This window comes from Vicugna pacos, chromosome 14 (genome assembly GCF_048564905.1).
Source record: "Vicugna pacos chromosome 14, VicPac4, whole genome shotgun sequence".
In the NCBI taxonomy this organism is placed as follows: Eukaryota; Metazoa; Chordata; class Mammalia; order Artiodactyla; family Camelidae; genus Vicugna; species Vicugna pacos.
In genome coordinates, this window is record NC_133000.1 from 246,317 (window position 1) to 259,763 (window position 13,447).

At 38.5% G+C, this 13,447-nt stretch overlaps 1 protein-coding gene across 3 annotated transcripts in view; it reads left to right on the forward strand.

The window, feature by feature from the left end:
- The window catches only part of RNF17 (ring finger protein 17), an 88,945-nt gene that overhangs the window by 63,851 nt on the left and 11,647 nt on the right, over positions 1 to 13,447 (forward strand). For all 3 annotated transcript variants that reach the window (XM_072975913.1, XM_072975914.1, XM_072975915.1), the window contains 3 exons: positions 9,064 to 9,183; positions 10,101 to 10,181; positions 12,234 to 12,359. In XM_072975913.1, coding sequence (XP_072832014.1) covers positions 9,064 to 9,183; positions 10,101 to 10,181; positions 12,234 to 12,359 — 327 coding nt within the window. The remainder of the gene's footprint in view (positions 1 to 9,063; positions 9,184 to 10,100; positions 10,182 to 12,233; positions 12,360 to 13,447) is intronic.

A 13,447-nucleotide genomic window follows, 5' to 3' on the forward strand; every position in this document is an offset into this window, starting at 1 on the left:
TCCTATGATCTACATTAAGAAATAAACGTTACATAAAACTGTATTCACCATAACTACTGTACTCAGATTTTTTTATTCAATTTTATTTTATTTTTTAAAATTCTGATTGCCAGGCTAGCCCAATTAAACAGTGACATGTTAGTTTTATTAAGTTGGGGTGACAGAAATAACTTATTAACATTCTTTATTCTTAATACAGTTTAGAAATTGAATTATTAGAATTAAATAAAACATCTCAAAAATGGATTATTGAGGACTTCTAGTTTCTGCTTCCACATTTAAGGAGCTTTGAAGTTGCCATACCATCCTAACCACAAATAAAAAGCTGAACAAACTGAAAAATCAGCAGCTCCTCTTGGATCCATAGAAGAGGGAGGACAAAGGGCAAACCACTGCCCCAGCAATTAGAGAGTCAGGTGATGTGGGAGTCACAGCTCATGGGAGCAGAGTAATGACCAGAACTTCCACTGAGGAAGTGCCGGAACCTAGTGTGGACAACTCCGAGAGGTGACAGCTCCAGGGAACCAAACGTAGGAGGGTTCTACAAAGTTCTGTGAGACTTATCTCTAGGAGCTCGACCTGGTTCTCACATAGGTATCAGGAAGGAGAGACAGAACCATTTTGAAATATGCCAGAGCATCCTGTTCTTAATAAGGCCTGCACTCAGGAGAAAGTAGTTAAGCAGGGCCTATGTGGCTAGGGTATTATCAAAGCCTGATCAACCTGGAGGGAAGGAAATTACCCAGTTTTAATTAGCTTTAGTTTTCCACATGGGAGAAAGACCCAACTCCAGCCTGCTGTATCCATCCTCTCCCACTTTAGGAGAAGAACAAAAACCAGGGGAACACTTGTGAAGTTCACAGTCCAGAGGCACAGGCTCACTGAGAACCTGAGACCTGCTCATCAGACTGTAGAAGACTCGGCCTTCCCCACACCTACTAGCACATTACTAAAGGCCCATTTATAGCAGTTTCTTTCACACAGTACAGGTCCAGCTATCAAGAAAAAATTACAGTCAAAGGAGTATGAAGGAGTTCAGGATTTGCAGATACTAACAAGTATACATAAAATATAAACAACAAGGTCCTACTATACAGCACAGGGAACTGTAGTCAGTGTCTTGTACTAGCCTATAGTGAGAAAGAATATGAGAAGAAATATGTGTATGTGTAACTGAAGCACTACGCTGTATACCAGAAGTTAACACAACATTGTAAACTGACTATTCTTCAATTAAAGAGCAGTATGATATTGACATGAAAAACAGATGATAGATCAGTAGAGTAGAATATAGACAGCCTAGAAATAAGCCTGTGCACATACGGTCAGTTTTATGACAAAGAAGCTGAGAATATACACTGGGGATAGGTCAGTTTCTTCAATAAATGGTGCTAGGAAAGCTGGACAGCCACATGCAAAAGAATGAAACTAGACCATTAACTTACAACATACACAAAAATTAACTCAAAATAGGTTAAAGATTTGAACATGAGACCTGAAGCCATAAAACTCCCAGAAGAGCGCATAGGTGATAAGTTCCTTAACATACATGGGTCTTGGTGATAATTTTTTTGGATCTGACATCAAAAGCAAAGGCAAAAAAAAAAAAAGCAAAAAACAATTTTGAGACGCAACAAAGTTGAATGAGAAATAAAAGCAAAGGCAACAAAAACAAAAATTAACTAGGTGGACAAACATCAAACTAAAAAACTGCACAGCAAAGGAAATCAACAAATGAAAAAGCAACCTACTGAATGGGAGAAAATATTGTGTGAGTCATATATCTGATTTACATTAAGAACTCACACAACTCAAGCCCAGAAATGCACTTACGGTCAATCTACGACAAAGGAGGTAAAACTACACAGTGGCGGAAAGAGAGTCTCTTCAATAGATGGTGCTCAGAAAACTGGACAGCTATGTGTAAAAGAATGAAATTAGAACATTCTCTAACACCACATACAAAAATAAACTCAAAATGGATTATAGAACGAAATCTAAGACTAGACACTGTAAAACCCCTCAAGGAAAACAGGCAGGACACTCTCTGACATAAATCACAGCACTATTTTTTTTTTTTTTGGATTTGTCTCCTAAAGAGAAAGAAATAAAAGCAAAAATAAACAAATGGGACCTAACTGAACTGAAAAGCTTTTGCACAGCAAAGGAAGCCATCAACAAAAGGACAGCCTACTGAATGAGAGAAAATATTTGCAAATGATATGACCAACAAGGGATTAATATCCAACATATATGAACAGTTCCTACAACTCACCGTTTTTTAAAAAATGATTAAGAAATGGGCAAAAGAAATGAATAGACATTTTTCCAAAGAGGAAATGCAGATGTCCAACAGGCATGTGCAAAGACGCTCAACATTGCTGATCATCAGGGAAATGCAAGTCAAGACCACAATGAGGTATCACCTCACATCTGTCAGAATCAACTGTCATCAAAAAGAACACAAATAACAGATGCTGGTGAAGAGGGGGCAAAAAGGGGACCCTCCTACACTGTTGATGGGAATGTAAATTGATGCAACCACTGTGGAAAACAGTATGGAGGTTTCTCAAAAAACTAAAAACAAAACTATCGTTAAGACCCAGGAGCTCCACTCCTGGGTGTTTATCTGAAAAAGACAAAAAACACTAATTTGGAAAGATATATGCACTGCGATGTTTATAGCAGCATTATGTACAATTATCAAGATATGGAAGTAGCCTAAGTGTTTATCAACAGGTGAATGGATAAAGAAGCTGTGGTCTATAAATACACTGGAATACTACTCGGCCATAAAAAAATGAAACTGACATTTGCAGCAACATGGATGGACTTGGAGGGTATTATGCTAAGTGAAATAAGTCAGACAGAGGAAGATAAGTACTGTATGATACCACTTATATGTGGAATCTAAAAAATACAGAAAACCAGGGAATATAACAGGAAAAGTAGTAGACCCACAGATACAGAGAACAAATTAGTGTTTTACCAGTGGGGAGGGGCAGTTTAGGGGTAGGAGACTAAGAAGTACAAACTATTAGGTGAAAATAAGCTACAAGGATATGTTGTACAACATGCGGAATATAGCCAGTATTTTTTATAGTAACTCTAAATGGAGTATAAGCTTTAAAAATTGCGAGTCACTATATTGTACACCTGTAGTATATAATCTTGTACAGCAGCTATACTTCAATAAAAAAAGAACTCATACAACTCAATAGCAAATAAAATTCGAACAGTCTGATCAAAAACTAGGTAGAGGCTCTGAATACACATTTTTCCAAAGAAGACATACAAATGGCCAACAGGTACCTTAAAAGATGTTCTACATCACTAGTTATCAGAGAGTTACAAATCAAACTGCAATAAGATATTACCTTGTACCTGTTAGATACAGCTGTTATCAAAAAGAAAACCAGTGAAGTGTAGGTGAGAATGTGGAGAATAAAGAAACTTCATATGCTGCTTTTGAGACTCTGGTACAGCCTCTATGAAAAACAATAATGGAAGATCCTCAAAAAATTAAAAATAGAACTACTGTGTGACCCAGCTATTCCACTTCTAGGTATTTATTTGAAGAAAACAGAAAACACAATTGAAAAGATATGTGCTCTTTTGTGTTTATTTCAGCATTATACAATAGCCAGGATATGAACCTAAGTGTCCACTGATAGATGAATGGATAAAGAAATTGTGGTATATAAATAGAATGGAATATTTTTCAGTCATGAAAAAGAAGGAAATCTTGTGATTTGAGATGACATGGCTAGACCTTGAAGACGCTGTGCTGAGTGACATAATGCAGACAGAAAAAGACAGATACTTAATTATCTCTCTTTTACGTGAAATCTAAAAAAATAACAAAAATTGAGTTCATGGATACAGAGAACAGATTGATAGTTGTCAGAGGCAGGGTGGGCACTATGGGTGAAAGGCACTAAAAGTACAGACTTCCAGGTATAAAATACATCATGGAGATGTAATGTACAGCATGGTGACTATAATTAATAATAGTGTACATTTGAGAGTTGCTAAGAGAGTAGATCTTAAAAGTTTCTATCCCAAGAAAAAAATGTTTTGTTACTATGCATGGTGACTTACTGTTGTGATCATTTTGCAGTATATGCAAATGTTAAATCATTATGTTGTACACCTGAAACTAATATGTTGTATGTCATATCTAAATTCAACTATTAAGGGTACTTAAAAGGCAGAAAACACAATTTGAAGTGACAGGGCGAGCGTCAGAACCAGACATGGCAGAAGTGTTGGAATTAGCAGAACAGGAACTTAAAACAGCTCTGGTTACTATGCTGAGAACTCTGATGGATAAAGTAGGTGACATGCAAGAACAGAGGGACAGTGTAAGCAGAGAGGTAGAAATACTAAGAAGGAACCTTTGTGTGCTTATTAGTGGAGTGGCCACAGCTGAGGGAAGGGTCTCTGTGCTAGAGGGTGCACCAGTAGAAGCCTCTAAGGCTGAAAAGTAAAGAGAGCGAAAACTGAAAGAAACAGAGCCAGTACCCCAGGACTGTGGGACAACAACAAGGGTGTAACATGGGGGTGATGGAAATACCAGCAAGTGAAGAGAGAAGAAACATCTGAAAAATTATGACTGAGAATTTCCCCAAGTTAATGTCAGACACCAACCATACATTCGGGAGCTCAGAGAACACCAAGCAGAATAGATGCAGAACAAATTATTCTGTCATTTCAAACGACAGAATATCCCAGTTACAGAAAAATCCTGAAAGAAGCCAGAGGGGGAAAACACCTTACCTGTAGAAAAGCAAGGAGAAGAATTACATCCAGCTTCTCCTTAGAACCTACACAAGCAAGAAGAGAGTGGATCGAAACATTTAAAATCTTGAGGGGGAAAAACCCATCAGCCTAGAAATCTGTACTCTGCAAAATTGTCCTTCAAAACTGAAGGGAAACTGACAACTTTCCAGAGAAACAAAAATTGAGAGAGTTTGTTGCCAGTAGACCTACCTTGCAAGAAATGTTAAAAGAAAAGTTTTAGGGAGAAGGAAAGTAATAGGTTAGAAACTTAGATCTACGTAAAGAAAAGAATTTGAAGAGGAATAAGTGAAGATAAATCTTTCGTTTTTCTTTTTTTAATTGATCTACGATAATAGTTTGATAAGCTCTAACAGATAATCGTTTGTTCAGAGTAGTAATAGCAGCAATGTAATTACACGTGCTTTTATATATATATATCATATATATGCTTATGTATGTTCATATATGTGAAATGAATGACCACAGTGCAGAAGATGGCAGGGAGGAATTAGGGTTATTTTGTTATTGTAAGGTACTCATACTGTCAAGTGTCTGTAAAGTGGTACAGTGTTATTTGAAAGTGGACTCAGATTAGTTGTAAATGATCATTGCAAACTGTAGGGCAACCACTAAAAAAAATATTTTGAAACTATATTGATATGCTAAGAAAGAGAAAATGGAATGATAAAATTCCCTTGCCCTGAAAAAAACACCAGAGGAAAAAAACAGTAGAAAACAAAAATAAGACAGAGAACAAGAGCAACAAATTAAAAATAGTACCAAAGATGTTAGATATTGATCCAGCTATATCAGTAATCACTTTGAAGATCAGTGGCCTAAGTGCACCCATTAAGATAGATATTGTTAGAGTAGATCAAAAAACAGCACCCAACTATCCGTTGTCTACATTGTATAGAAGGTAAAGATTAAATGGACTGAGAAAAATATTCCATGCTCACTCTAATCAAAAGAAAGAAAAAGTAGCTATAATAATTTCAGACAGAACAGACTTCAAAGCAAGGGAAGTTATCAGGGAAAAAGGAGGGCATTACATGATGACAGATGGGTCAATTCTCTAAGAAGACATAAAATTCTTAATGTATGTGCCCCTAAGAACAGAGTAAAACTACGTGAGGCAAAAACTAATAGAGCTGCAAGGAGAAACAGGTGGAGACGTCAACATTTCCCTGTCATAATTAAGACAGATCCAGCTGGCAGGTGACATGTCCGTGTGTGTATGTGTGTGTGTGTGTGTGTATGCAAGAGAATTGACAAGAAAACGCCTGGAACTAATAAGTAATTATAAAAAGATTGTAGGATGTAAGATTAATGTACAATACTCAGTTCCTTTCCCAGTCCCTTCAGTGAACAAGTGGGATTTGAAATACAAAACACAATACCATTTACATTAGCACCCCCCAAAACAAAATATTTAGGTATAAATCTAACAAAATATATACAAGATCTATACGAGGAAAACTACAGAACTCAAAAAACAAAATTAATGGAGAGAAATTCTGTTTTGTAGAAAGACTCAATAATGTCAAGATGTCAATTCTTTCCAACTGTTTTTATGGATTCGGTGCAATCCTAGTCATATTCCCAGCAAGGTCCTTTGTGAGTATCAGTAAACTTGATTTTTGAGTTTATATAGTGAGGCAAAAGACACAGAGTAGCCAAAACAATACTGAAAGGGAAGAACAAAGATGGAGCACTGACATGTTAGGCTTCAAGACTTAGCATAAAGTTAAAATAATGAAGACTGTTACTGGCAAAACAAAATACAAATCAGTCAATGGAACAGAATAGAGAACCCAGAAATAGAGCCACATAAATACAGTCAGTGACCTTTGACAAGAGAGCGAAGGCAGTGCAGCTGAGCAAAGATAGTCACAATGGAACATCCACGTGCAAAAAAATTAATCTAGACACAGACTTTACATCCTCCATAGAAACTACCTCAAAGTGGACCACAGACCACTTTGTGAAGCATAAAACTCCTAGAAAGACAGCATAGAAATACAGGTGACCTTGTGTATGGCAGTGACTGTGTAGACAGCACTGAAGACATGACCCATGAAAGAAAGAATGGATAAGCTGAAATTCGTTAAAATTAGAAACTTCTGCTCTACAAGAAGACAATGTCAAGATAATAAGACAAGCTATACACTGGGAGAAAATATGTGCAGAATATGCATCTGATGAAGGGCCGTTACCCAAAATATACAAAGAACTCTTAAAATTCAATAATAAGAAATCAGCCTAATTTTTAAAATGGGCCAAAACCCTAACAGACACCTCACCAAAGGAGACATACAGACAGCAAGTAAATACATGAAAAGACGCTCCACGCCATACGTTGATGGGGAAATGCAAGTTAGTACTCGATACTACTACACATCTACCTGTGTCACCAAAATCTGAAACACTGACAACACCAAGTGCTGATGAGGATCTGGAGCAACAGGAACCCTCATTCACTGTTGGTGGGAACGCAAAATGGTGCAGCCACTGTGGAAGACAGTCTGGCAGTTTCTCAAAGACTGAACTTACTCTTACTGTGTGATCCCGCAGTTGCCCTTCTTGGTATTGTTGACCTGAAATAAACAGACTGCCAGATATTTCTCCAGCAAAGTTGGGTCTATTTGGGGTCAGCAGGGAATTGCAATTCAGGATTCACAACCATGACAAGCCACATCCACGTTCCTGCACAGCAAGGGAAGGGACATTTTTATGGAGAAGAGGAGGAGGTTGGGAAGACTCTGGTAAACAAAGAGCCATGGCTTTTCACTGGTGCATCCCGGCCAGAAAAAGGGGGGAGTCTGTCCCTGTTGTCATCCAGGCTGTCATCCAGGGCTTAGAGCTCCCCTTTCTGGTCTCAGCTCTATTTAATTGAAGTCTTTGTTTATTTAACTTTCACAGCATTTACCGAAAGGAGTTGAAAACTTATGTCCACACAAAAACCTGCACACAGATGTTTATAGTTTTAGTCGTAACTGCCGAACTTGGAGGCACCCAAGATGTCCTTCAGTATGTGAATGGATACATGAACCGTGGTCCATCCTGACAGTGGAACATTATCCAGCGCTAAAAGGAAAATGAAGCCACAAAAAGCCACGGACAAACCTTAAATGTGTGTTACTAAGTGAAAGCAGCCAGTCTGAAAAGGCTACATATTGTATGACTCCATCTACATGACCTTCTGGAAAATGCAGAATATGAAGATAGTAAAAAGCTTAGTGGCTGCCAGGGGTTGAGGGGAAGGGGACTGAACAGACGGAATACAGAGGATTTTCAGGGCAATGAACCTACTCTGTATGGTGGTATAAAGGTAGATACAAGTCTTTGTACATTTGTCAAACCCATAGAGTGCACGCCACAAAGTGAACCCTTCTGTCATCTCTGTGGACCTTGATTATGGTGTGTCAGTGTAGTTTTATGATGATAACAGATTACCAGTCTGGTGCAGGATGTTGTGATGGGGGAGGCAGGCATGGGAGCTTAGGGAGTATGAGGCAGACTTCTGTACCTTTCTCTAAATTTTGCTATGAACCCAAAACTAAAAAAAAATAAAGTCTTTAAAAAGTTATTTTACAAAAAAGTTTGAGAAACACTGGATGACTTAAAAGCAAATTTTTTTCTCATAGGATTTCTCAGAACCTTTTTTATGCAATGTGATTCTCCAAGAAGGAAACATTACATTCAGAGTTTCCCAAGCTGAAACTGAGGAATACTGAGAAATGTTGTTTTATTAAATAGAAAAAACGGGACTTCTAAAATACATTGAAAAACAAAACAAAATTTTTAAACATTCTCCAGAAAATTAATTATTCTCAAGGAAAGAAAAGGCTTTGGTTTATATGTAAGAAATCCTTTTGACAGTGAGATTTGATACACTATGGGATGAGGAAATGTAATGTTGTTTTTTTTCTGAATATGTTTTAAATCCAGATTTGTATTTCTTTCCAGGATGTCTTTTTTTGTTGTTGTTTAATACCAGAGGGTCCCATCAGTCCCCTAGTTTTTAGTAGTAAATTTTAATTGTAAATTTTTATTTGTCTAGATAAACAAGTTCGTACTGTACAGCACAGGGAACTATATTCAATATCTTGTAGTAACTTATGGTGAAAAGAATATGAAACGAACATATATGTATGTTCATATATAACTGAAGCCTTATGTCGTACACCAGAAATTGACACAATATTGTAAACTGACTATACTTCAATTAAAAAAAAAAAGTATACAAAAAAGTAATAAATTTTACTTGTCCTGTTTCAGGTGCAGTATTTAGATCACGGATTTACGGAGAAGATTCCGCAGTGTCATCTTTACCCTGTTTTGCTGTGTCCTGATAGACCCCAGTTTTGTATTCCGTGTCAGCTCTGTAATACCATACCTGTGAGTGAACAGTGATTGGTGGGATGGTTAATTTTAAATACTTTTATTTTATTTTAATTTATTGTATTTTATTAAGAATAATTTTTTAGAAATTAGAGTGTAAAATGAAATTCCTTTTAGTGCAACAAAAGTAGTAAAATATTTAGAAATAAGCTCACTAAGACAGCTAAAGGGCCTTTATGAAGAAAACTACAGATTTATACTGAAGGATATAAAAACACCTGGATAAATTGATACAATAAATTGATAGATGGGAAGGTGTATGATTGTTAATTTCTAGTTATGGCTTTATCAAGTAAAATTTCAAGATATTTATCCTTTATCTGGATCAGGTTAAGGAATGGTATATTAATTATCTCACACTACATAACAAGTTAAGCTTAAAACTTAGTGGTCTCAATCGACAATAAGCTTTTTAGAGGTTTTATACAGTCCCTGTGGCTCACGGACTGGGAGCAGCCTGGCTGGGTGGTCTTGGCTCAGGGCCGCTAGGGAGGCTGCATCCTGGATGTGCCCCAGATGTGCATCGTCTGGCAGGAAGCACTCCCTGCCAGGTGAGCCTCTGTGCACGTAAAACGTGACAGTCGCTGCTCCGTGGTACGTGCAGGCATGGTCATTATGCAGGCACTGCGTTGGCATGTTGGCTCTTTTAAAGTTTTATGATGTTTTGCTTTTACTGTGGGTTTATATTTTTAATGCATAAAATAAGAGACTGACATGGGAAGCTGAGGCGAATTATTAGTTTCTTAAGATCATTTTTATCATATACCCATGATATCTCTGAAAATTGCCTGTATGTTTTGTACTACTCTGTAGTGTTACCTGTTTATGGCTGCTTTTGTGTATTTTCATTTACTTCCTGCTGTGTCTTATTTTGTGAAAGTGTTAAGGAATCTGAGTCTATTAATCCCAAACAGGTCGGGAATGTCTGGCAACCAGATGCGATAGAACTTCTTCAGGAACTGCTTTCAAAGAGAGAGGTGGAAATTCACATTATGGTAATTTGTATTTAAAGCATATGTCGTTGATGTAGATTATTTGCCATGAAGTGTTCAGGTAACATAATGTGAGGCATATTTTTTATGATGAACTATGTCCCTGTGTGATCCTAAATTACTGATTAGCGTGAAAGTTTCCAGTTTGGTTCCTAGGCTCATTTTAAATAAACCTAATTTTGAGCAAGTTCCCAAGAACTTTCATAAGCAAGAAATCCGGTAATTTGGACAATTCCTTAGTAATGACTTACTTTGACCCAGGGAGAAGTACTAAGGAATTAGAGACGTTTACAGCACACTTGGTCGCTTTCAGGAGGGTGCTATGTGTAGCGCTGTGTGAGGTGCAGGTAATCCTGTCCTCAGAGACCCCATCTAGTTAGGGAAACAGTGAGACACAGACAGAAATCTAAAGACTGGACACCACGAAGGGCTTGTGCGGAGCCAGGCGACTGGGAAAGGATTAAGTGTGACAGGAGTGTGGGGTGGTGAAGTCAAGCCAGTCTCCTGACCTGGAGGGGAGGTGTGCACAGAAGCAGGCCTGGCACACCTGTAAGAAGTGTGTGTCTGTGAGGAGCAGTGTGAACAGGTGTGTGAGAAGTACGGTCAGTCAGGAGGTCAGTCAGGAGGCCCCATTGGAGGTTTCTGAGCAGCCAGGTAATGAGAAGATTAACCTGGAGCTGCGTTTGAAGATTCAAGTAGAAAGATGTAAAAACTGTGAACAAGTATTTCTGTGTGAAGCTGTGACGTGACAAGGACTAGAAGGAGCCACAGATGCACTTAAATGAGGTAGAGGGGCCTCCCCAGTCAGTCACACCTCCGTGGCGGTCACGGAGTACAGCAGAGATTGGAGCTTTTTAGTTTATCGAGGCAGCTTTCTTTGCTGCTTAGCTTAACGTGGGCAGACACTTCTCAGTGTAGCAGGGGCCCCCGACTTCCCAGAAACCATGCCTGCCTGCCTGCCCTGCAGCCCTGCCGCACAGCAGGCTGCCCCGCCTCCCCGCCCCGGACCTTCCACACTGGTGACGCATGCATGCTGGGCTCTGGTCTAGGCCTGCAGAAACGGCAGTGAGCCATGTGGTCAAACTCCTGCCTTCACTGAGCTTCCATTTTAGTGGGGAGAAGCAACTTTTTAAAATAAAATACAGGGTGTGTGAAATAGTGATAAGTGCTAGGAAGAAAAATGAAGCGGGAAAGGCTGGTAGGGAGAGGGGGGCCAGGGAGGAAGTAGCATTGAATACACTAGTTGGGGAAGACATCCTTAAAAAGATAGAATTTGGTTAAGACTTTTAAATGGTGAGGGGACACCCCATGCAGATATCAGAACAGTTCCTGGAGCTCCAGGACAGAAGCCTGGAGGGTTCTGGAGGGACCCAAGCCACTGTGGCTGGAGGACAAGACCCACAGGACTTGGAGGTGGGAACTGTGAAGCTGGGCAAAGGAGTGACGTGACCCAACCTTACCCTCTGCACTGATGAGAATCACACAGAGAACACAGAACGGGGGCTGCTGGAAGTTACAGACACTCAGGAGAGACACGAGTTAGGACCAGGGTGGTGCCAAGCAGAAACAGAGGAACGATGGCCCATCGGTCCGGTGCGTGTCCAGTGCCCAGTGTTTGTAGATGGGCCCACAGGTTTTAAAGCCACTGTATGACTCCTAACTGTTAATTTTTTCCAATTCCTGCCATTTTGGATTTTTAAGTAAACTTCATTTGTTTTCCCCTGAGCATAGCTTTTCTTTCCCCTTGTACTTAGGATGAATTATCAGTATCATCTAAAGATGATTTGCAGTAAATTGCTTTCTGGTAAATAGCTAGAAGACTCTCTACCTTACAGACATGTAAATATATTCTATATAAACCATAGTAGTAGAATTGTTGCCTTATAACCTGCCAAGATACCATGGAGAAATTTTTGCAAAATGAGTCACTAGTCAAACTAGTAATTCTGTGATTGTCAGAAACCTCATTTCAGTTTTGCTGACTATGAAACTTTAATCTTCAAACTATTTTCAAATTATTTTATAGTAATAATCTTCTGTATTGAACTTAAATAGGAATTACCTGAAAGTCCATGGGAGAAATTATCTATTCAGCTCTATTTTGATGGAATGTCACTTTCTTATTTTATGGCACATCATAAATATTGTACTTTTGAACATTCTGAGGAAATACTGAAGGAAGTAAGTGAACTATTTTTCTATGAAAATCCAAACTATAGAGAAAGAAATTGTGGTTAAAATGTCATATTTTTGTCTTACGCCTCAAGTCTTCCAAATAGTTCTACACGTCTTACACGTTAAGAGTGTCTCAAGAATCTGTCAGTTCTTTATTGAGAAATGATTACACTATGTCATGCTTTATAAATGTCCTAAAAAAAAGACTTCGGTTGCACTCAGGTTCACTTAATGTTTCTGTACCTTCAAACCTACTGAGAAGTTCATAGTTCTCCAGTGTTGTTTGAATATAGATGTAAATTATAAAATTGTACTGCAATTCACTGCCAGAAAAGGGCTGTCTCCCAAGATAAAGTGTTTTTTCCTTTTATTTGGCAGTAGAACGTTTCTCCCATTTGGCCTTCTTACGTGAAACTCAGAGCCAGATTTTAAGCTTAGCTTCATAAGTAGCCCATTGCAGTTGCCTGGTGCTTCTGTTTTTAATATTTTTAAAAACATAATCAGCTTGTTATAGATATGGTTTCACATTGTAAGCTGCCACAAATACTTTATAGAAGTGGAATATTCATCGTAAATATTAACATCAGCATTTTACATAGCAAGATAGTTTTATTTCTAGACTGACAGTCCACTTGTTGGTTTTTGAATAATGATAACACACAACCAGTGAGTGTTCAGTTCAGCATAGAAAACTTTCTTCTCTCAAGTGGAAAACCATGATGTTAGTCTGTCCATGTGATCCTCACTGCCAGCCGTTTCCTTGGAGCAGAGGGGTGTGCGTGTCTGCGTGCATGCTCCTGTGTTTGTCAACAGGTTTCACAAAAACTGCTTCGTCTGCCTTCTGTTGTACTCTCCAGTGTGAACATTTAAAAGGAAAGGAAGGGCCTCCACCCTCTTACTGTAGACTGTGTAGAATGGACATGCATTCAGCATGATTTTGAGGATTCCTCTTGTTGCACTGTTAAGATTACTCAGAACACTAAATTTTCCCGTAGTTAACCTGAAATGACTACCAGCAAGGACATGCCCACAGTTTTTGTGGGATGAAATATTAAAGTGCCTTAAAACAATAGTATATAGTTGAAGATGATTTT